Source organism: Narcine bancroftii, chromosome 5 (assembly GCF_036971445.1).
Source record: "Narcine bancroftii isolate sNarBan1 chromosome 5, sNarBan1.hap1, whole genome shotgun sequence".
Classification (NCBI taxonomy): Eukaryota; Metazoa; Chordata; class Chondrichthyes; order Torpediniformes; family Narcinidae; genus Narcine; species Narcine bancroftii.
In genome coordinates, this window is record NC_091473.1 from 133642146 (window position 1) to 133665570 (window position 23425).

A 23425-nucleotide genomic window follows, 5' to 3' on the forward strand; every position below is an offset into this window, starting at 1 on the left:
ACAGATTTACCACCCTCTGGCTGAAGAAATTCTTTGCATCTCTGTTCTGAGTGGATACCTTTCAATCCTGAAGTTGTGCCATCTTGTCCTAGATTCTGTCACCGTCGGAAACACCCTTTATACTTCTCTCTCCATGACTTTCAGCATTTGAAATATTTAAGTGAGACCCCCTCATTCTCCTAAATTCCAATGAATACAGACCAAGAGCTGTTGAAAGCTCCTCATATGATAGCCCTTTCATTCCTGGAATCATCCTCGTCAACCTCCTCTGAACCATCTCCAACATCATTCTTAAATGAGGAAAGATGTGCTTGTTGATGGGATCCTCTTGTATGTGAACATTAATATGCTGGATGTGGTGGCTGTTGGGGTGGTAGGTAAGGACAAGAGTAACCCTTTCCTTTTTGCTTCAGGGAGCAGAAGGGGCCAGGGCAGATATGCAAGAAATAGAGGAGACATGATGAGGGCTGAGTTGATGGCAGTAGAGGGGAAGTTATGTTTTCTGAAGAAGCAGGACACCTCAGATTTATTGGGAGCAGATGCAGCGGAGTTGGTTGAATTGAGAGAAAAGGAATAGAATCCTTATAGGATATGGGGTGGGAAGTGTTGTAGTTGAAGTAACTAGGCCTTTTTATGGAGCCACACCACATTGAGGCCTGCTCAATTAAAGGAAAAAAGTAGACTTACCTTTTCACGGAGAAGGCCTATAAGGCTGATCCAGTGTTCCTTTTATGGAGAGCAGCACTGGATGGCGTCCTCCAGAGCTGAGGGAGGTGGGGCTCCTTATAAAACCTGAGGCTCCTTCTTCTAGTTCTTCTGCCTGGCATTTCCAGGTGGCAGCTTGAGTTATTTGTGGTCATTTTGTAATCAATCTGATTTTCTGCTGTTAGTGGTATTTTAATAAAACATGATCAATACTGGAACTAAGGCCGAGCTCCATGGTGGGATGCACTCATGATGGCCCTCGGTCCCTCCATAATCAACAGCCCGCAGGGCTGCGGCACCCCAAGCCATCCCCAGTACCAATACCCTGGATGGTGACTCCTGAGTTGTGGGCTATGTCATCAGCCTACCCCTTTACAGCCGCTTGCAGCCACATTGCCTTTATGGAGGAGGTGGAGTGGTGAGATCGACATCTGAGTGTAACCTCGGGACGGATTGGAATTTGCGTGTTGGATCCGCCCTCAGAGCTTTTATGAAGGTGAGTTAAGTGATGTAAAGGCGGAGAATATCCGTCTTTACACTCGCTTATTTTCTCACTATAAAATGGCCTTGTGGGTGTTGGTGGATTTATAGAAAATGTCTGTAGATCGTTTGTCTCCTGAGACAGAGAGATCAAGAAAAGGGAGAGTGTTACCAGAGATGGATCAACTGAATTTGATGTCGGGGTGATAGCTGGCAGCAAAATAGATAAAGCTGATGAGTTCATCATGGGTCCAGGAGGCAGCACCAATATAGTCGTCATTATAACGGAGGAAGAGTTGAGGAGCCTTGCCAGTGGAGGCTTGCCGCATGGATTGCTCTACATATCCAGCAAAAAGACAGGGATCGCTGAGACCCATGCACACCTTTGACTTGGAGAAAGTTGGATGAGCCAAAGGAAAAGTTATTGAGGATGAGTACAAGTTCAGCCAGGCAGAGAAGGGTGTTAGTGGAACCCTTAACAAGATGAATTTGGGGTTCCAGCCTGACCATTCTGTGTCTCTCACTGACACTGTTCAACACCCTGAGTTCCAGCAGATTGCTGAAATGAATAGTGTAATGTGCGGGACAATGTGCCTATATATTTTAGATATAGTATTATATAGCTATAATAGTATTTTCACTACAGGTCAGGCATGTATCAGAGGAGCATGTGATTGAGCTTGGTGTCAGCTGCATATGGAAATGTATATATATGGAAATATCCCACTGCTTCTCATTGAGAGTGTGATCTAGCTTTCATTTGGCTTTCCATATAATTTCTATTTTTAAATTTTTCTAAATAAACATTAAAAAAATTTAGACACACAGCCTGGTAACAGTCCCCTTGGGCCATGAGCCGTGTCGCCCAGTAACACCCAATTGACATCCTTGCCACATTGCATTATCACCTATTAAATAGATTTAAGGAATCAAGTGTAAATGTGCCATCTTATTTAAATTATGGAATTGCCTTCAAATTAATTAAGAAAGAAGTCCAGGAGCAATAACTCTAGTTTCAGAATTTAACATTTCTATAGGTAGATATGTGGCTTGCATTCTTCTCTCTGCTCTCAATTTAATTGTCTCCTTATTTAAGGATATTTTGCATCAAAAAGAAGCCCAACTGTAACCTTGAAATAAAAGAAGCTGGAAATGCTCAGCAGGCAACATTCATGTGGTGGGGGAGAGGGGGGGTGACACAACAAAGCAAAACACCACACACATTTTGTTTTTTGCATTTCCAGCTTTGTTTCCTTTTACCCTCTGTTCTCTGTCAAATTTTAATCTCTCTGGAGAAAGAGGTAGTACCTATCCAAAATCTTTCACCCCCTACGTCCTCAGCTGGCACCATTTCCTCTTGATTTTTGTTTGACATTTTCTGCAATTTAAAACATTTGCAATGTCTAACTTTTCCTGGTTCTAAAACCATAACTTTTTTTTATGTCCAAAGTTTTTGTTTGATGTGCTAGATATTTGCAGTTTTTATAATCAGGCAACACGGTTAGGGCAACGCTTTTATAGCACCAATGACGAGGATTCAAATCTGGCGCTGTCTGTAAGGAGTTTGTATGCACTCCCTGTGTCTGCATGGATTTGTTCCCAACCTTCAAAACATACCAGGGTTGTAGATCAATTGGGTGTTACTGGGCAACATGGCCCAAGGGGACTGTTACCATGCTGTGTGTCTAAATTTTTAAAACATTTATTTTAAAAAAAATTTAACAATATAAAATATATGGAAAGCCAAATGAAAGCTAGATCACACTCTCAATGAGAAGCAGTGGGATATTTCCATATATATACATTTCCATATGCGGCTGACACCAAGCCCAATCACATGCTCTTCTGTTACATGCCTAACCTGTAGTGAAAATACTATAATATATAGCTATATAATACTATATCTAAAATATATAGCTCTCCCTTTTCCCCCTTTTGCCTTCAAGTAAATAAGAAAGACTTGTTTTCATTAACAGAGAAGTTAAAAAGATCAGGTGGCATGTTGTTAAGTAATTGGTGGAAGAATTAAATTGGAGGTGAGGGGAAAATATGCAAGAAGGTACGCATCTCCTTTGATCTGCTCTGAAGAACAGGGACATGCAGAACCATGAGCAAATAAAGAATTGCTGAAGGAACTCTGCAGGTCAGAACAGCATCCATGGGTGTGTCTGACCTGCTGCATTCTTCCAAGCAATTCTTCGTTCAAGATTCCAGCAGCTGCAGCTTTTGTGTTTCACGTCTCCATTACTCTTTCATTTGTGAAATACTCTCGGACGTCTGCTACATTATAGGCAACCCTATTTTATGGAATTAACATCACTACCTAAAAATTGAGATGTAAAGTCAAATTTGGTCAAATGGAATTCATGTGGAAAATAAAAGTGAAATAAAATAATTTTGACAATTTCTTTTTAGTCACTGTGTGTATGATATGTTTTTAATACAGCTGTTAGTCGCAGTTGAATCTCTCTCCAGTCTGAAGTCATGTGAGCAAATGTTTTAGAGTGCAACACTGCCCTGCTCTTCAGGTCTGAATCTCTTTCTCTGATAGCTCGCTTTGTTGGGAGTCGCAGTGTGGCTTTGGCTCATCCTGAAAGCAATCCCCCGGCCTTTCTTCCATTTCCACGAATCCTCTGCCCTTTCCCCTGAACTCTAACAACACCGCCTTTCTCTCATGAACCCTGATCCCCAAATTTCATTCTTTTCCCTATCTTTCCCACATCCTGAACATCTTGTTTATCAAGGCTTGTGATTAGCCAAGTGTAAAGTGGACTGGGTCAGTTTTATCAAAGCTGATAAAATGGCTAATGTGAAAGAAGGAACTTCTTGTATTCATTTATTACATGGGATTCAATTGGGATAGGGGTTCTTGTGCAGAAAATTGCAATATGGCAGTTTTCTGGGAACATATCTCCTCCATAACACAGTACAGATGGTCCCCGACATATATCTGAGTTCCATTTTGACCAGCGGTTCGATCTTGAAATGAATGCGAGTTGGACGTGTGCTACTCCAGGCCAACACGTTCTTAAGCTGGAACTGCGGCACTTCATCCACAGCCCAGCCCGCCTGGCACCGGAAAGACCTGTTGTGCTGCACCACTGGCACCGACCTGCGCTCATTTCCCCACCTTGAGCACCAGATCCGCCATCGCCTTCATGTCCCGAAAATATTGGACATTTGGCCCCAGCGGAGTCTCGGCGCCATCCCCTGGCCACTGCTATGTTGGTCCGTCAAAATAAACAGCCCCAGGACCCTGCATGTAATTTTTTTTTCTCTCTTCGGTCGTATGTACAGATGGTTGCTTAGATCGTAAGTAGGGGACCACCTTTAGCCTGTTAGGTGCATGATGTGAATACAAGTTGTGATATTAAATTCCAATTGCATGTATAACTTGAACAGAACAAGCTTCTATTTAATTTGAATTCCTTCTGGCTCAATTACGCTCACGCAAATAACCAGCTGAACTGCTGAATGAATTTAAGGTTCTGTGACCCCCTCTGATTGCGGTTCAGCTGCTTCAAAAGCTGGAGATTAAAAAAAAAATTAATAATACACTTCAAGCAAAGGTGGAATAAACTTGCAGCTTCACAGATTGTGCAATCACAGACCCTCTGAAGATGCATGTATTGGAATGAAATTGTACTTATCAATCATTTGCTTGCTAAACCGATGGCAACAAGTTATGGCTGTTGGAATTAGGAGTGAGTGAATTTTTAAATGTGGCAAGTTAGGAATTTCTGCTGAGAAACCTCTTGGGACCTGACAGCTTAATTTTGCATGGCCTCTCATTCCTTAACAGGTTTAATAGGACTAGAGATTAAAACAAAAATGAAAATTATTTGACTGCAGGCTAATAGCCTTCATAAATGACAGCAAAGGACTTGCCACGAGTGCCCGCATCAAAAAAAAACAGAATTCATTGCCAAATGCTTTAAAAGAAATTGCTTAAAAGCATCTCCAAGCGCTATGAATAGTTCTGCTCTGACAAATGAAGGAAGGTCTTATTCCAAATGGGTTCAACAATCAGCCCAAGTAAGGAAAACTAAGCAATAGTGTCTGGTTGTATTTGATTTCACAGTTGGCTGAGAACCAGACTGGACACTTGATTGAAATTGCATCCATATTTAATATTTTGCAGACATTTGTGCAGGCAAGCCATAATTTCATCATTTTTGATTGCAGAGATTACAAAATGGTGTACATGGTGTGCAGCTCTTGTTAATTTCATTATCCAGTTGGTGTACAACTCTTAGAATAATCGGATATTTGTTAATATTTGTGCTTCACTGATATTTTTTTCTATCTTCTCATTTTATCAACTTTTTTTGTTCCATGCACAGATTAATTTTTGTCACATTTTCTCCAACGTTTGAATCTGGAGAGAGAAGCAATTTAAGATGAGGTCAACTGAGAGCCAGTGCTGATGGCTTGTTAATGCAAAATTTACTGATTGTTCGCTGTTAACAATCCAGAACCCACCACAGTTGTGTCATTCAGTCTGTCGGTCTCCAACCTATCACAGACATTTATGCTGGAGAAAACTAGCTTGTTCTTTATGCAACAAAGATAGAGATACATCACCAGTGTTTCGAATCTGAGCCTGTCATCAAGGTGAGCAAAAAGAAGGCAAATGCCTGAATTAAATGGTGGTGGGAGGGCCAGGGAGAGGAGCACAGGCCCACAGGGAAGAGGTCAGATGGATAGGAGTGGGAAGGCATGAGAGAAAAAGAGCTGAGGAGTGATGGGGGTAGGGGGTAACTCTCTGAATAAGGAAGGGGGTGGAGAACTGGAGGAAAGGAGACAGAGAGATGGGGAAGAGAGGGAGACAGGAGTGAGGCCTAAGAAATTGAAGAAGTTGATGTTAATGCCATCCAGTTAGAGTGCTGACGGAATATTAGGTGTTGGTCCTCCAATTTTCAGGTGGCCTTAGTTTGTGGCAGTCAGTGCACGAGGCCTCAGACAGACATGTCGGCGCAGGAGCAGGGCGTGGAATTTAAATGGTGGGCCACTGCTGCAGACAGAGCAAAGGTACTCAGCAAAACAATCCCCTAGTCTGCGTCCAAGAGAAGGCCACAATGGGAACATTGGATGTGGTAGATGACCCCTGCAGATTCACATGTAAAATGTTGCTTTGTTTGGAAGGACTGTTTGGGGCCCTGAAACACCTGGCTGATTTTTGCTCATACCGTGACACAGAGCTCAGGCCCAAATTGGTTATCTATCTTTAGCTTTGCGACATAGCTGCGTGACATGCTGAGTTTCTCCAGCATTTTTGTGTAAAGAACAATCACAGCATCTACAGACTTTTTAAAAAATCTTTTTCTCAAAGTAATTGTTTTGTGACACCATTATATTTTGTATCAAAGCCATTACTTATGTAACTAATTAGTCTTCAAATGTTCTATTTTACTTTTACAGAGAGGGCCATTGCAAGGCATGAAGTCAGGGAGATTGAACAGCGCCACACAATGGATAACCCGAGGCAAGATCAAGGAGATGAGATGGATGACATAATCATCATTTATAATCGAGTACCTAAAACTGCCAGCACTTCCTTCACAAACATTGCATATGATCTGTGTGCAGTAAATAAGTACCACGTTCTGCACATCAACACAACCAAAAATAATCCTGTGATGTCATTGCAAGATCAAGTGAGTCTCATTTTACTTCCAGGAGTGCATCAGTGTCCGTTTTCACACCGCAGGGGAGCAGAGACCCTACTTTGTCCCGGTGAAATTCCTTGGAATTCAGGACCTCCCGGACCTTTCTTACCGCAGTCCAAATTCCTGGGAATTTGCCCTCCCTGGCAATTTATGGGGTCCGATCCCAACCGATGACACATTGCGCAAGTTCACACCCCCATCCTTCGCTCACCCACCCACCTCTCGCTCCCTCCCTCTCCCCCAACGCCCGCGCTTTGTGACCGTGGCACAATGACTGACTTCGTTTCCCATAATCCCTTGTGCAGCTGGAGCCACTCTGGGAAATATAGCTGCATGAGGGATTATGGTTAAGGAGGACAGCCATTCATTCCGCATTGTGCTGCCATCATGACGTGCCTAAGCGGCCCGCTGTTGTCAGGTGGTAAGTATCTTTGAATATTAATCACCTACATGATCCAGCATGCAACCGCTGACATCACGAGGCTTCCCTGCATGGCCATCGAGGTAGGGCTGCGGACCTGTTTAAAATTCCTGGGCCAACCTTTTCACACTTCAGGTTCATGGGAGGGTTCCCGGGAAAAATTTCTGGGGTATCTCCATTTTACAATGTGGTGTGAAAGGCCTAGTCTTTCTTATTTCATTGGAACTTGTATGATGGAACTGGAGTAAAATCTATGGAAAAAGTATCCAATAATGGAAGTAGTTGGGAAAGATGATGGAATACTGTTAAAAAGTTTATTTTCATCTGATTATATAAATACATCCCGACAAAATAGCATTCTCCAGTCCTCGGTGCAAAACATGCAGACATACACCAGACAAGCTCACGTACAGACACGCAATACATATGTAGGATAAATATTTCATCTATACAAATAAATAAATGTTTTGTGTATATGCGTGTCTCAGATAGTTAGTGTGAGCAGTTCCTTGGGTCATTCAGTGTTCTCACTGCCCATGGGAAGAAGCTGTTCCTCAGCCTGGTGGTGCTGGCTCTGATCCTCCTGTATCTCTTCCCCAACGGGAGCAGCTGAAGGATGCGGTGTGCAGGGTGGAAGAGGTCCTCACTGATTTTGCATCCCCCCTTCAGACAACGATCCTGCTAGATCGTGGTAGTAGATTTTGGGAGGGGGGGGTGGGGGAGGGAGGGTGGTGTTAGGAGGGAGACTTCAGTGATGCTCTCTGCCACTCTATTGGACCTGTGGATTCACCTCAGATCCATTTCTCTGCAGCACCACATTGTGATGCTGCCGGCCAGGACACTCTCAATAGAGTTTCTGCAGAAAGTCAACATGATGGTAACCTGTAGCCTTGCCAGCTTCAGTCTTTTCAGGAAGTGCAGTCTGTGGCACCTTCCTGACAAGTGAGATGTTGAGTGTCCATGATAGGTCACTCATTAAGTGAACTCCAAGGAACTTGGTGCTCTCTATTCTCTCTTCTACAGAATTGTGAATGTGTAGTGGAGGGTGGACATGCCTGGTCCTCCTGAGGTCCACGATCTTTTCCAGCCTTATATTTCAAACAAATATGAGCAGAGCCACCCAAGTGTTTATCTATCAGAAAATGGTACATTTGTATCACATTTCATGTGCATGTCACAACGTGCAAACCAGGTTAAGTGGAATTGAAAATCAGTCAAAGCAAGAATGAATACTTTTATTAAATTCTTCATTTACTCTTTTAATATTTATTTAATGGACAAGGTCTATAGGTGAGATAGCTGCATCTATTACTCCATTTGTCAGTGTTGATATTTTTATTTATTTTATTTTATTTTAATTTAGACTAAATAATGCAAGGCACCTGAGAGCAATTCATCTGGACATTAGAGTACTTCAACTCAGCCAAAAATAATAGTTTAGGAGTAAATTTATGTCCCGTAGTTTATCTTGCCCCTATTTAACATTCTGGACTAAATGAGCTTCACAAATCAGATTTTGTATTATATTTCAATAACACCATTATGATTTTTATACATCAGTGCTTCCATCAATCTATTTTTAAAAAAAAATCAAGATTGGTTGGAAAAAAACTCTGCTTCAGGGTAAATACTTGATATGGATAACTTAGTTCATGAAAGTGTAATCTAGTTTTTTTTCCCCTCCCCCAGGCAAGATTTGTTAAAAATGTTACAACATGGAAAGAAATGAAGCCAGGATTTTATCACGGACATGTAGCATATCTGGACTTTGCAAAGTAAGTGAGTTGGTTCATAAGCCTCAATTCATTGGGCCAGAGCCTTGAAAATTTCCCTAAACATTAGCAATATAAAATATAAAGCAAGCTAATTGTTTATCATGGAATATAGTTGTGTTTTGTTTCATCGCACCACAGAAACAGAATTTTATAAATAAAAGAAGTTGCTGCAAGGGGTAGCATCTGTGTTTTCTAGAATGGTAACTCAGGTCATGAATCCTTTAACTATTTAATATTGAGAATACATGAACACAACCAAGCCTTAATCAATGCAGTAGCTTCAAAGAAAAAAATAAATGCCAGTTTTCTCTCTGTATTCGTCTTCTGAGTTATCTCTTCTGCGTCCTCAAAGTTGGAATCTATGCATTCCTTTTATCACAGCACCTGTATTGTAAGTTAGTCATCTTTGTGCCAACTGTATTTTACATGTTTAATGTTTAGAAACTATCCTGTTCCCTTCCATAATAACTATTACACGTTATATTTTGGAATTTTAAGTCTGATTTAAGCTTTATTTAAAAATAGTATTTTTACAGTTTAATGAATCCAAACATTTGTAAGTTGTAAATAATGATCTTTCATCGTAAAATCAATTCTAACAGTGCAATCTCTTGTTTTTATCACATGACTGTATGTCTTCAGTTATCTGTTTTTAAACAGTTGTCCTTTTTATAATATTGACCACAAGTTAGCTCATTTGAAACTTATCGTACATTTGACATTTTTGATCACCTAAGGCATTAGCCTCTTATGTCACCACATATTTTCACTGTTCTTCATTCTTCTTGGGAGGCAGCATTTTAATGCAATGCCATTGGTGAGTAGCAAAATTTAGTCATCACCTTGCTGATTGAGTCGAATATACAGCCAAACGCAGCTGTTATTTGAATCAGCTTCTGTCAGTTCCCCCTTGTCAGTCCCAGGTTCGGCTCAACAAAACTATCCTCATTTAAGGAATATATACTTGTGGGACCTACCGCTTTTAGAAGCCAAAGCTTCTAATCAGCTCACTTAATGTCTCTGGCCCTGATGTTTGCTTTTTAAAACTTTGATTTTAATGATACAAGATGCAATTACACCCAATTAACCTACCAAAACCCTTGAGATTTTTTTTGGAGTGTGGGAGAAACCCAGAAAAAAATGTCGCACAGGTCATGAAGAGAGCATGCAAAGACTTCGATTGTGCCAGATTCAAACCCGTTTTGCTGGTGCTGTGGTAGCACTGGATTAACTTTTTTTAGTATCCTGAATTGTTTTGCTCAAGTTGTTGCTACTAAATATTGTGCATTGTTATTCAAGAAATAAATGCAGGAATGGGCGATTCTGCCCTCAAACCTCAGATTGTGACAGATCTCTCATCACCACGCCGTCTTGTGCCTTAATTCCATATCCTTCGATTCCTTCACCATCTAAAGAGATATTGATTTCTGTCTTTTATGTGATGAACACCTGAGCCTCCACAACTCTTTTGAATGGAGAGTTCCTTCCAAAGTCTCATTACTGTTTGAAACGATCTCTTGTCTCAGTCCTGAATGGTCACCCTCTTACTTTCAAAATAGTGACAGTCCTGCGCTAGCCCAACAATACCAGAAACTGAAGAGTTCTTCCCTACTCCCCAAAATCCCTTGGTTTTGGGAGGCCAGACCTTAGGTACAACCTCACAAAACTTAGCAGCCTCTTTTACCGACATGCTGAAGACATGCAGACACCCACTTGAATTGTAACAAACAGTGGAAAAGAAGCGGCATGAGCCATTTGGCTGCAGCCTGAGTATCGACTTCGGATTCAATAGTAGTACATTTGGCTCTCACGTGATACTCCTCAATAATTCCAGGGACTGACACAAAAATTGGGAGTGAAACCCTGCAAATGGGTCAAGCAAAAGCTTGACCGAGTCATATTCTTAATCACAGTTTTGTTGGACTCCCATTACCTTTCCACAATCAATTCTCACCTCTACTCTTATCCAATAGCATATTTTGCAGGTCTGGACTCCTCCCTCTGCCAGTCTGCAGTCTTTATTCCGATGCCTTCCTGTGATTTGCTTACACCTTGAAGAAGGGCTCAGGTCCAAAACATCGGCAGTATATTTTTACCTCTAATGGACGCTGCGAGACCGGCCGAATTCTTCCAGAATTTTGAGGAGTTTTTAATGACCAAATTTTGTCTTGATCGCTAAGTCAGAGAACGGGGCTTGGCAGAAGACACAGGGCTGTCGTGCAATATTAAGCTTCCTGTCTCTACTCATTAATGTACTTGAGCTGTTGCGTTTTTACCTATTCACGAACCAATGTAAGAGTAAAGCACATTCCATGGGGAGGCCAAGCCCCTTTTCACACTGGTATCTCTGGTTAAAGAACATTGCAGCACAGTACAGGCCCTTCAGCCCATAATGTTATATCCTTTGGAATACAAAAGTTATGTCCTTTTGACACTAACACAGATGTAGAACCTCAGTACCAAGCATGTCAAGATACTGTGGGCTACCAGCAGAATCAGAAATTGCTCATCATAATTAGAAATCCTGCAGTCTTCAAGGCAGATGACCAATTTGAGTGCAGCAAACCATGCAGTAGTAGTACCAGGATAAATGAGAGTAACCGAACAACCTGGTGAATGTGAACAAGAAGAGTAAACAAGCTAATTAGAATGCTGTACACAGGATTGGTCACTTCCACAATCAGCTGATCGGGTCAAAGCTCTATGCCCTGCCATATGCAGTTGTGAATGACAGCCAGTTACTAGATAGCCACATTTGATTAACCAGGTTGATCGTTCTTTACTATTTAAGTTTGGGTGCTATGGAAATCAATCTTATTAACAAAATGGAAAGAAATTGCAAATGAGTGAGGTGCAGAGGGATCTTGATTGTTCTGCATGAATCACCAAGTTGGCAGGAGCTGCAAGCAACTTGGAAGGCAAAAGGTGTACTGGCTGTATCACAAAGAAGTTGGATTTAGATATCGGAAGTAATGAAACATTTGTACAGGGTGATAATGAGTCTGGATCTGGAGTACAAAGTTTTTATCCCCTTGTTTAAGAAAGGACAGTGAGTGACAGTGGAGGCAGCATGAAAGACTCACTTGGCCAATTCCTAGAATGAGTGGTTGTCCGAATACAAATGGCTGAAGTAGTTGGATCTTTATTCTTTGGAGTTTAAAAGAATGAAGGTGATATTATTGAAGCATAAGATCCTTGGGACTCATGATAGGATAAACACTCCCTCTTGTGTAAACACAGAAGTGAAACATGATAGGCAACAGACCCTGTGATTGTAGTAAACTCACCGAAATGTTGGAAGAACTCAGCTGGTCTTTTCACCATCTATAGGAGACAAAGATATATAGTTGACGTTTCGGGCCTGAGCCCTTCTGCAAGGAAAGATCAGAAAAGGCAGAAGAAGGATACATCAAGGTCTCAGAATTCAAACAATGGTTGGGGGGTGGGGGGGGGGGGGGGGTGGAGAGTGGAATCCAGACCAACAAAAGGTGTAAATTGGATGTGATAAGGGACCAGGTAGAATTTATCATACCTGTGCTAAAGGAGACCAGGAATAGTGAGACGACGGGGGAAGGAGAAGGTGGGGTATTTTAACGAAAGCCAGAGAAGTCTGTATTAATGCCATGCAGTTGGAGGATCCCTAGTCAGAAGATGGGATTGTTCCTCCCAATTTATGGGTGGTCTCAGTCTGGCAGCACATGAGATCATGGACAGACATGTCAGCCAGGGAATGAGATGGAGAATTGAAACGAGTAGCCGCTGGGAAATCCACGCTATTGCGGTGCACAAAGCCAAGGTGCTCAACAGAGTGATCTCCCAGTCTGTGTCCAGTCTCTCCGATGTACAGGAGACCTTGACAAGGGAGCAGAGTTACAACATTAGGGTGACAATTTTAAACTGAGGTGTGGTGCCAATTGCATGCAGGGTGTGGTGAATCATTGGAATTCTTTTCCTTCGAGGGTTATGGGGATATGAAGATTGAATTATTACTGGGCTTTAAAGTGACAGTAGATGCATTTCGAAAGATCAGAGACTTCATGGTTATGAGAAACCAGTGCAAAGGAGTTAAGGCATGTCATTCATGATTGTTTTGAATGATAGAGCAGACTTGAGACTCAAAGTGAAGTATTATTTTCTACTGTCCTCGTGATCTATTAATGTCAGAAGCTGCAAGCACATTTAAGTCTAGAGATTTAGCAAAGGATATCTTCAGGGGCAGTCTGCACTGCTTACCAATCCATGTAAGCTCTTTTTGAAATATCAAAAGCTATTAACAGCGGTCGGTATCCACCTTGCCTGTTGTTAGCCTGTGCTCCTTTCCCTTCCTTCCTCCCCTCTCTTTATATTCAGGCACCTACCTGTTTTCCCTGATTCCTGATGAAGGGCTCAATCCTTTTACATCCTATGAATGCTGTGTGACCCAAGTTTCTCCAACACGTGTGTGTTCCTCTCGACCCCAGCATCTACACATTTTCTTTTTTTTTAACAATAAAAGCAAAAGCCTTGTCAGGAAATGAATGAAACCATCACCGAGCAATACCTGATGACTTCCATTGGATCTTTCAGTAATAAGCTCTTGTCACGTAACCTGTTTGTGCCCTATGTCTTTTTTGTGTCTTTTAGTTGCCTACCAGTTTTTCCACATTCCCGAGGAAGGGCGCAGGCCCAAAATGTTGATTTCTTTTTACTTCCTATGCATGCTGGTGACTTGCTGAGTTTCTTTTGTCTTCTGCAGATTTTCTTGTTTAACTCCTGTGTCATATGTTACTGCACCAGCAGGTGGCAATGTTGCACCACACAGTTGATGGTAGCTTGTCTAAGAAAACCCACATCAATAACATAACATGCACAATGAAGTAATTTGGCATGGCTGTAACCACTTTTACACTTTCCAAAATAACACCAATCTGATGGACATATTTGCAAGCGATCATTGTTTTTCTGCAAACAGCTTTTGGTACCTCCTAATTTCCTCTAAACTGGAAGTACATCCTGCCTTATTTGGTTCTGAGTTGCAGACCCTGGTGCTCCTACCTCAATCATGCGTTAAACTGACTTAGTACAGCAAGTTCCTGATGTGCTAACACTTGCTACATTAATCTATTTTTTTTACCATTTCACATCAGATACTCCAAATGTTCTTGTGAAAAGTCTTTTCAAATTTATAATGAGTGAAAAGAGAGGCGAGGGTGGACATAGGACTGCTGGAAAACGATGGTGTCAAGGTTGTAATGGGAGTAAAGAAAATGACAGAGCTCCCAAGTAGTTTGCATCAGTTTTCACTGTTGAAGATGCTAACAGTATGCCAGAGTTTGAGAGTGTCAAGGGGCAGAAATGATGTAGTCATTATTATCAAGGAGAAGGTAGTCCAAAAGTCTGAAGGTGGATAAATCGCCTGGACTGAATAAACTACCCTGCAGGGTCCTTAAAGAGATAACTGAAGAGATTGTGGAGGCTTTGGATGTGATCTTTCAAGAATCACTGGATTCCAGAGTGGTTGCAGAGGACAGGAAGGGACACAAGACTAGTTTCACCACTGGTTGGCAAGATATTAGAATCTATTATTGAGAATGAAGTTTCAAATTAGAGTCAAATATTAACTTCAAAAGATGTGGGGCCTATTTTGAACTATTATCATAACCTAAGGTTGTTCTGATGCTTTGGTGCTGTCCATTGCCAGGTTGTTGTCACTTGATTCCTACAGGTCATCTTTTAACCTTGCTCAATTGTGCATAATGTAAACATCAATAAAAATATGTTAAGAAAAGAAGATGCCGTTTCTGGGCATTTGGAGACACATGGTTAAATAGAAAGAAGTTCGCATGGTTTCTTTAAGGGGATAGGTTCTTGATTAGGAAGGGAATCAAGGGTTTCAGGGAGAAGGCAGGAGAAGGATAGTAAATCAACCATGATAGAATGGTGGAGTGGACTTGAAGGACTGAATGGTTTAATTCCACTCTTGTGTCACTGTACCTTGTAGGCTACAGAGTTTTGAATATTTAAGAGAAATAGCCTTAAAAAATCATGAATGTATTCCAACTGGAGAGTCTTTCATGAGTACTTTATTGTCACAGATTCTAATGACTGAAATCTGAAAGAAATTTTTAGCATCCGATGTTCTAGGAGCGGATGCTTAAGTGTTTAGGGAGAAGGGTCATTATTATGAACATTCATGAAGAGATGAAGTTTGACAGTGGCCTGGAGCTAGCTCTTTGAAATTGTATTTCCTGAAATGTACTGATGTAAAATTCTCTTTGTACCATTTTATGTGCAAGGTGAGACCTTTTTTTTTGTTTTAAATCAAGGATGTTACTGTTTCAGAACAAATTATTTTTCTGCACTTTTGAAAATAATGTGTATCTGAAAGAAAGAGAACTTCTAACGTTTTCCCCTACATCAGAATCTATTGTCAGACATTGCGACAGAGCACTTTTTAAAAAAGTGTTTGTGAAAGGGAAATTATATTAGGCTATTTTATCGGCTTTTTGAAGTAAGCCTGATGAGGGACAGAAAGTACCAGCGTTTGGAGAGGCATGGTCTGATTGGAGATAGTACGCCTTTGTATGTGTCTCAGGAATCTTATGGATATTTTTGAAGTGGCCAAAGGCAAGGCAGTGGATTGTGTGTGTGTGTGTGTGTGTGTGTGTGTGTGTGTGTGTGTGTGGATACATGCATGCACATACACACACAGATCGGGATAAACGATATTTTCGGATAATTGGTCATTTTTTTTTTAAAAACAGCCCAGTAACAACAGCAAATCACTTATAACAGTGTTTAAGGAACAACAAACAACAAGGAAAGGCTTTATAAGCTTTAAAATAATGTTTAATTCTCATCAAAAATTAACCTGAACAAAATAAGATCAATCCAATGCTAAAAACTCAAAATTCTACTCAGAGGTTTTTTCCAAAAAATTTTCAACCTGTGACGTCAGTTCGGCTCCAAAAAATTTTGGATAAACTGAGGAATTCTGATCATTTTGGATATTCTCATTTATCCAAATTTTTTCAGGCGAAATAACATAATTTTGGCTTAGAAATTTTTCAGATAAATGAGAATTTCTTATTTTTCTGAAATCCTCCATTATCTGAAAAAAATGTAAGAGCTGAACAGACTTCACTTCTTAGACCAAAAAAAAATTTTGGTGAACTGAGGATTTTTGATAATCGGAGTTGTACTGTTATGTATATATTGTGACAGAAATGTTGATAATATTGGAAGTTAACATAGAATTATATATCTTCGATTATATAATGGGCTTGGTTACAGGGATACATAGACCACAGCACATTTGCCAAACACTAAAACACTAAGAGAGAAGAAATGCCGAGAACAGCCGACAAGACAATGATGGAATTAAAATGATCGCAATGGATGTCAGGACATTGTGTGTTTTAAGGGAACAGTGTTGGATGCATTCAGCCTTTTATTATGTTAAAAGTTTATTATCAACTGACTAAACATATACAGCCCAACAAAACATAGTGCATGCACACACACACACACACACATACACACACACTCTTGCACATAATGGGAGTTAATTTAGCATTAAGTTTAGAGTTATTGAGAGAGGTTAATGTGAGGAATAGTTTATTTAAAAGACTTTTTTTTCAATTTACCATTGTCTGGTGACTTTTCCATTGTTGTTCCTATGTTAGAGTTAGTTAAGGGCTTGCTAGTTTGTAACAATACACATACATATAGTGTGTATGTATGTGTCGTGTATATACAGTATATATACAATATCCCAAGATCGTGTTCTATGGCGAGCTCTCCACTGGCCACCGAGACAGAGGTGCACCAAAGAAGAGGTACAAGGACTGCTTAAAGAAATCTCTTGGTGCCTGCCACATTGACCACCGCCAGTGGGCTGATATCACCTCCAACCGTGCATCTTGGCGCCTCACAGTTTGGGCTGCAACCTCCTTTGAAGAAGATCGCAGAGCCCACCTCACTGACAAAAGACAAAGGAGGAAAAACCCAACACCCAACCCCAACCCACCAATTTTCCCCTGCAACCGTGCCTGCCTGTCCCGCATCGGACTTGTCAGTCACCAACGAGCCTGCAGCAGACGTGGACATACCCCTCCATAAATCTTCTCCGCGAAGCCAAGCCAAAGAAGAAAAAAAATATATGTATACACACGTACAGTATATACAGACAAATACAGTAGTTAGATATATGTACACACAGACACACGTGTTTAGGTATAGATTTAAGATTAAATTTATTGCCATAGTAATAAAACCATGTCCTATTATATGAAATTCCTTATTGCCTGCTGCAAGGCAGACAGATTCACCACTGGCAGAAATTGCCTAGGTGCCTCTTACATTTCTTACAGTCAGAAAAAGAGAAGCAAGAGAGAGGTTCCCCCCCCCCCCCTCCCCCCCGAGTCACCAAGTGTCCGTAGATTCGCCTCCAGCGCTTCTGCAGCTTCCGCAGCCACATAGAATCCAGTCCAAATCATTGGTGAGCCGAGCTCCAGATCTGAACCTCCAACATGTCAGGGTATCTTTCTGATACCCTGACTATTCAGATACTTATCAATCTCCCTACCCAATGACTTGGCCTCCACAGCTGCCTGTTCAACCACTTTCTGGCGAAATAAATTCCTCCACATCTCTGTTTTAAATGGACACCCTTCAATCCTGAAGTTGTACCTTGTCGTCGATTTCCCTTCCTTGGGAAACAACTTTGCCACATCTACTCTGACCTGGTCTTTCAACCTCCAAAATGCTTCTGAGGTCCCCCCTCATTTTTCTGAACTCCATGGACTACAGTCCAAGAGCTAAAAAACATTCCTCATATGCTAATTCCTACATTCCAGGAATCATTCTTGTGAAACTTCTCTGAATCCTCTTCAATGCTAGCTCATCTTTTATTAAATAAGACCAGAACGCTACTCTAAACCACCTTCTTGAAGTACGAGATAGGACATTGTCAGTCTTGTTGGTGATTCTCAGTGCCGTTATTTAGTTATTAAAGCAATTTTCTAGTGAAATAATTTCTTAACTCCATGTAAATTGTCACGCAATCTAACTGGCTACTGAAACATTCAGGGTCAGCCACAGTTTAAATTCAGTTTGCTTCCAAAAGTCTGGCTTTGTTCCAGATGAAATAATTTGCAAGTAATCCAAGTGGATGTTGATCAATACTCTTCCTGTATAGCTTTAAGATGCTACTAGGACTAAGTATGCCTTGTTAACATGATAGCTGCATTCACTGTGAATACAAAAATTATTTGGGATCTGTATCTGTCATTTTGATACAAAGTAAGGCTACAATTTTTCTTACAATTGACCAGTGACCAATTTTTCAAAGTAGAATTAAGCTTCTAGTTTAAATGCTATTTTTTAAAACTTCTCTGCTTTTTAGACAACTTCCCATTAGTAAAACTATTTGAAGGCTGACCTAATGGATTAACAGGGGTTTGCTCTAAGGTTTTTGGGTAATCATGGTTTAAATTACCCAGGAGACTTCTGCATATGGATTATTCTGAATGATTTGAGAAAACTGCGTGTTGGTTTAGTAAATCCCCTGTCTTGTGGTTTGTCAGCTCTTAAGTTGATACTGCATAAAAATGAAAGGATACTTTTGCGACCTGGATAGTGCCCACCTCAAATCTAACCTTCGTCCAGCTGGCAAACAATGACATTGATTTTCAAGTAAGTCACCAAAAGCATAATTAGAAAGTTTGCTGACTGCATAATATGCATCATCTGAGTCGTCATTGTGGTAAAAACTCAAAATGCTGGAGAATCTCAGCTGGTCAAATGGTGTCCTCTATTTAGCAAAGGTAAATAAGCCCTTCAAAGTACGAAAAAGTGTGTCGGCGGGCGTCCACACAAAAGGATGGTGGGGGGAAGAGGAGATGATAGGTGAGAAGGGAGGGAGGGCACAGCAGCAATTAGAGGGAAGAGGGAATGACCGGGTGAGTGGAGAGGGGAGGGAGGGGAGAGCTGGCAAGGGGGAAAAAAGGCGAACTGGTTAGCAGAAAGCAGAGAATTCGATATTAATGCCATCTGGCTGGAGATGCTCAGACAGCAAATAAGGTGGAGTTCCTCTTTATAGTGACATTTCATTATCAGTGACGTTAATATATTAAAAGCTATTTTGCCCAACTTATTACAACGCTCATTCTTTGCAACTTTGAAATGCATTGCAGTTTATATTTCAAATTTATATATTTTACCTTGCTGTGAGAATATTATATTTTAATGTTGTCTTTATGGGATTCACCCTTCTCTTGCTCAGTGTTTTTTTCAAAACTGATTTATAGTTACATATGTCACCAATATAACCATATAACCGTTTACAGCACGGAAACAGGCCATGTCGGCCCTTCAAGTCCGTACCGGTTCACTTGAACAACTCCACTAGCTCCTCTGCACACTCCTGAGGAAGTAGAGGCTTTCTTCATGATGCCATTGGTGTGTTGGTTCCAGGAAATATCTTCCGAGATAGTAACTCCCAAGAACCTACATTTGCTCATCCTCTCCACCTCTCTGTTCAGAAATCTGTTTTAAACGCTGCCATAAAAGTAGAAGCCAATTTTCTCGCAAGAGCAATGCTGCAAGATGTTCTACACTACCCTTCCACACTTGGATTATAAATACTGTAGATTTAGAAGGAGAGGCAGGGCAGTGGGGCTGTATCTTGGGCATCACCTCTAATGAAATAATTATTCATTTTATTTTAATCCAAACATAGATTTTAAATAAGAATTTAAAAAAAACACTAATTTTCTTTCCAGAATATAATTCTCTAACGAAAAAAAATTACAAGTACTTTTACTATTAATAGTCTACATAACAGAGTTGTTATAAATCCACAGATCAGCAGCTAAAGATCAAATTAGATCAAATCTAATCTGCTGTTTAAATAGTTGTGTGGGCAGAGAAATGGGAAAGTAGTTAAAGGTGTGGGGGGGGGGGGGGGGTTGACAGGTTGAAGCACTTTTAGTAGAGGCCGAGGTAATCTGATCTTCCTGCCCAATGTGGAGAATAGAGTTTAGTTTTGGACTCAGCTGTTGGAAAAGGTAGTGCTGGGGGCAAAAAAAATAAAGTGAAAGATCAAACTATTTATTATGTTCCAGTTCAAGTTTATTATCATCTGACTAAACATAAACAACCCAACGGAACATGGTGCGTGCATGCGCACACACATTTAATACCTAGCACATAATAAGCAGATAGATGCTTAAAGATAGAATCATATAAAATAAATGCATATAAATATATTGGTATTATTTAGTTTCATTTATAATATACCCAAGTTTCATGAATCTCACAGCCTGGGGGAAGAAGCTATTTTCTAGCCTGGCAGACCTGATTTTGATCCTCCTGTACCTCCTCCTAATGGTCGTAGGTCAAAGATACTGTGTGATGGATAGTAGGGGTCCTGAATAATTCTTTGAGGCCCGTTTAAGAAATGCTCCCAGTAACTAATGTTAGTAGAGGAAAGGGAGACGATAGTGATCACTTTGGCAATTTGCTTTGCTGCTACCGTTCCACAAAATGAAGCAGCCAAGACTCTCACTTAAGCTCCTGCAAAATGTTGTCAAGATGGGGCCGGCAATCTTGGACTCCTCAACCTTCTTAGGAAGTGTCGGCCCTGCCACACCTTCCTGACTAATGAATTGTGGGTCCAGGATAGATCATTCGTTGTATGCAAATCAAGGAACTTTGTGGTCGACGTTCATCCTTCTGAAGTCCATAATCTTCTCCTTTGTTTTGTCCATATTAAAACTCAGGTTGTTTGATGTGCCACCCAACAATTCATTGTTGCCGATGAGGCCATCTACTGTTCTTTCATCAGTAAACATTATTTGTTTGAATCTGGCACTACAGTAGTGAACTGAGCACATGTACCTGAGGTGGGCTTGAGATTTTTCAGCCAACCAGGATAATTGTGGTCTTTTGGTCAAGAAGTCCAGTTGCAGAGAGGGCCTCTAAGGTCTGATGGTGTTGAACACTGAATCCAGTAAACATCCTGGTATATGAGGCATCATTTTCCAGGTGAGTCAGGAGAGAGTGGATGGTCAGGGTGATACCATCATCTGTGGACCACTTTGGAGGGTAGGCAAACTGGAACAGGCATATTGTTGCCAGAAGGTGCTTTCCGTTACCAGTTGCTCAATGTACTTCATGATGGTAGAGGTCGATGCCACTGGGCAATAGTCATTTAGTCCAGTTACAGTCATTATCATGGGCATGGGGTTGATGTTGCCTGCCTTGAATCCTTCAGAGACAGTGGACTGCTGCAGTGAGGTGTTGAAGAAATCTGTTAGGACAGATATCGGTCAGCTGGGCCTCAGCTCTTCAGCACTTGACCAGGTATCCTGTCTGGTCCTGCTGCTGGTCATGAGTTCACCCTGAACAGGATCCTCCTCACTTCAGCCTCAGCTATGCAGAGTGCCTGTCCTTCAGGGGGAGACAGAACTTCCACTCGTGTTCCTTTTTTTTCATCAAACCCTGCATGGAGGTAGAAGACTGCCAAGACAGAAATATTAATGTCATCTTCATTTTGGCAATGTCCAACCAGATGGCATTGACCTCTAATTTCTGTTCCCTGGTCTCTCTCTTTCCCTACCCCTCTGTCTCAGCTCCCCACCCACTTCCCTTTCTTTGCCTATCAGAGTGCTGACCTTCTTAGCCCTCTACCCTCTCCCCATCACTTCTTAGCTTCTCTCCCACCTGTATCCGTCTATTACCTCTTAACTATTAGCCTGTGCTCCTCCCCTTTCTCTCTCCTCTCCTCCCCTCATCTTTTTATTTTAGGTGTCTTCTTATTTTTCCCAATTCTGACGAAGGGCTCAAGCTGAAACATTAGACATTTTCACACAGAAATGCCGCGATATTGCCGTAAGGAAGACTCGGCAGTATCCCGGCGTCAAGCTTGACCTGGCCGTTCACACAGAGCTGAGCAAAGTGGGCAAAATGCCGGGACAAGGTGAAATTTCACACAGAAGGCCGGCATTCCTGGACCAAAAGAGGTAAGTCGTGTAATGCAATAGCGTCGGCGTCTTCTTCCATACCTGAGCTGGTCCTGGAATGAGGTAAGCAGCTTTCAGACAGCGCGGCGTTTCAGGACTATAAGTAGGACTGCTGGTGGAAAAATGCCCCCCCCCCCCCCCCACTCATATTCCAGGTCAGCACTTTTCAGATAGCAGACGTGCCGTCAAAATGCTGAAAATATCCCAGAATGAAATGGCTGTCTGAAAGTGTCTTTTGGTTACCCTTAACTTCCTTTCAATGGTAAATGACCTGCTGAGTCTCCAGCACTTTTGTGTATTGCTTTTGACTCTAACATGTGCTGTTTTTTTGTTTAATTCTCGTGTTTCCTGGTACTGTGGTGACTTGTGAATTCCATAATGCGATTTTCCATTACCTGAACTGCCATAACACGTGAATTGCCTGTGTTAAAAATTTTATTGTCTTCAAATAAAACTGGATTGTAAATATCTTTCAGTTTGTGTAATTGATATATTGATGCAAAACTTGAAAGAGAAATGCAATAGAGATGAGTATCAGGCTATTTACAGTTTCCCTAAAACATTTGAGTGTTATATACTGCATACGTTTGATATTTTCCTGTCTTTTATATGAATAACCGGAGGGAGTCACAAGCTTAATTTGCTTTTGCAACTCTTTTTAAAACCAACATTAGGTTATTCCTTCAGTCATTCCATCTTTAGTCTTCTAAAATTGATTTTCTCCGAGATTGTTGGAAATTCTTTTTCACAGTTCAGAGCCAATGGCTTAATTCAGTGAACCTCAAATACAGTGGGATTTCACAGTATAATAAAGCACGCAGACCTGATCTTGAATGCTTTGCAACAATTCTTGGTAATGTACCAATGCTCCCATAAATTGAAGCCATTCAAAGCAATTAACTGCAGTGGTTTCTGGTTTGTGATGAATAATTTTGCATGGAAGAGGCCGAATGAATCCTTTTAATTTTCTTTTTTCACAAACTGTATGCTTTCTCCCGAAGATGCAAAATTCTACCCAAAAAAAAAGCTTTCATGCTGCTAAGACTCTGATCATATTTCATTTGTGTTACATGACTTGTGGCCAAACCTAATTCTGTGCCTGCAGAACTTATTGAGGTCCAGCAAACAATGAACTCAGCAGATCAGACTTTGTTTTGACTGCCCATTTCAACCCATGAATGCTGCTGGCCCGCTGAGTTTCTCCAGTGTTTTATTGTATGTTTAAAATTCAAGTATCTGAAGCTTTTGTGTTTTTCAACGTCGATGCCTGTTATTAGAGAGTGATCATATGAGATTAGGTGAATATTGTTACTGCAAAAGTATTAATGCAGAAAATATCAGGTATGTAGAAGCAACTGGAGTTTGTAACTG

The 23425-nt window shown here is 41.0% G+C and overlaps 1 protein-coding gene and 1 long non-coding RNA gene across 6 annotated transcripts in view; one reads left to right on the top strand and one right to left on the bottom strand.

Moving 5' to 3' along the window:
• hs2st1a (heparan sulfate 2-O-sulfotransferase 1a) overlaps nt 1–23425 on the top strand; it is a 143511-nt gene that overhangs the window by 96816 nt on the left and 23270 nt on the right. For 2 of the 3 annotated variants that reach the window (XM_069939110.1, XM_069939109.1), the window contains 2 exons: nt 6607–6842; nt 8965–9050. In XM_069939110.1, the coding sequence (XP_069795211.1) occupies nt 6607–6842; nt 8965–9050 (322 nt within the window). Of the gene's footprint in view, nt 1–5547; nt 5800–6606; nt 6843–8964; nt 9051–23425 lie in introns of those variants that run through there. The other variant, XM_069939111.1, reaches the window with a different exon arrangement.
• On the bottom strand, nt 5313–13610 carry LOC138763986 (uncharacterized). 3 transcript variants are annotated; one of them, XR_011357932.1, is made up of 3 exons: nt 13409–13610; nt 12338–12374; nt 5313–5563 (listed from the first exon to the last, which is right to left on the bottom strand). It is a non-coding gene; the product is annotated as an uncharacterized lncRNA (long non-coding RNA). The 3 variants fall into 3 exon arrangements; XR_011357930.1 differs by having other exon boundaries at nt 12338–12421; XR_011357931.1 differs by lacking the exon at nt 5313–5563 and adding an exon at nt 9604–11659 and having other exon boundaries at nt 12338–12421.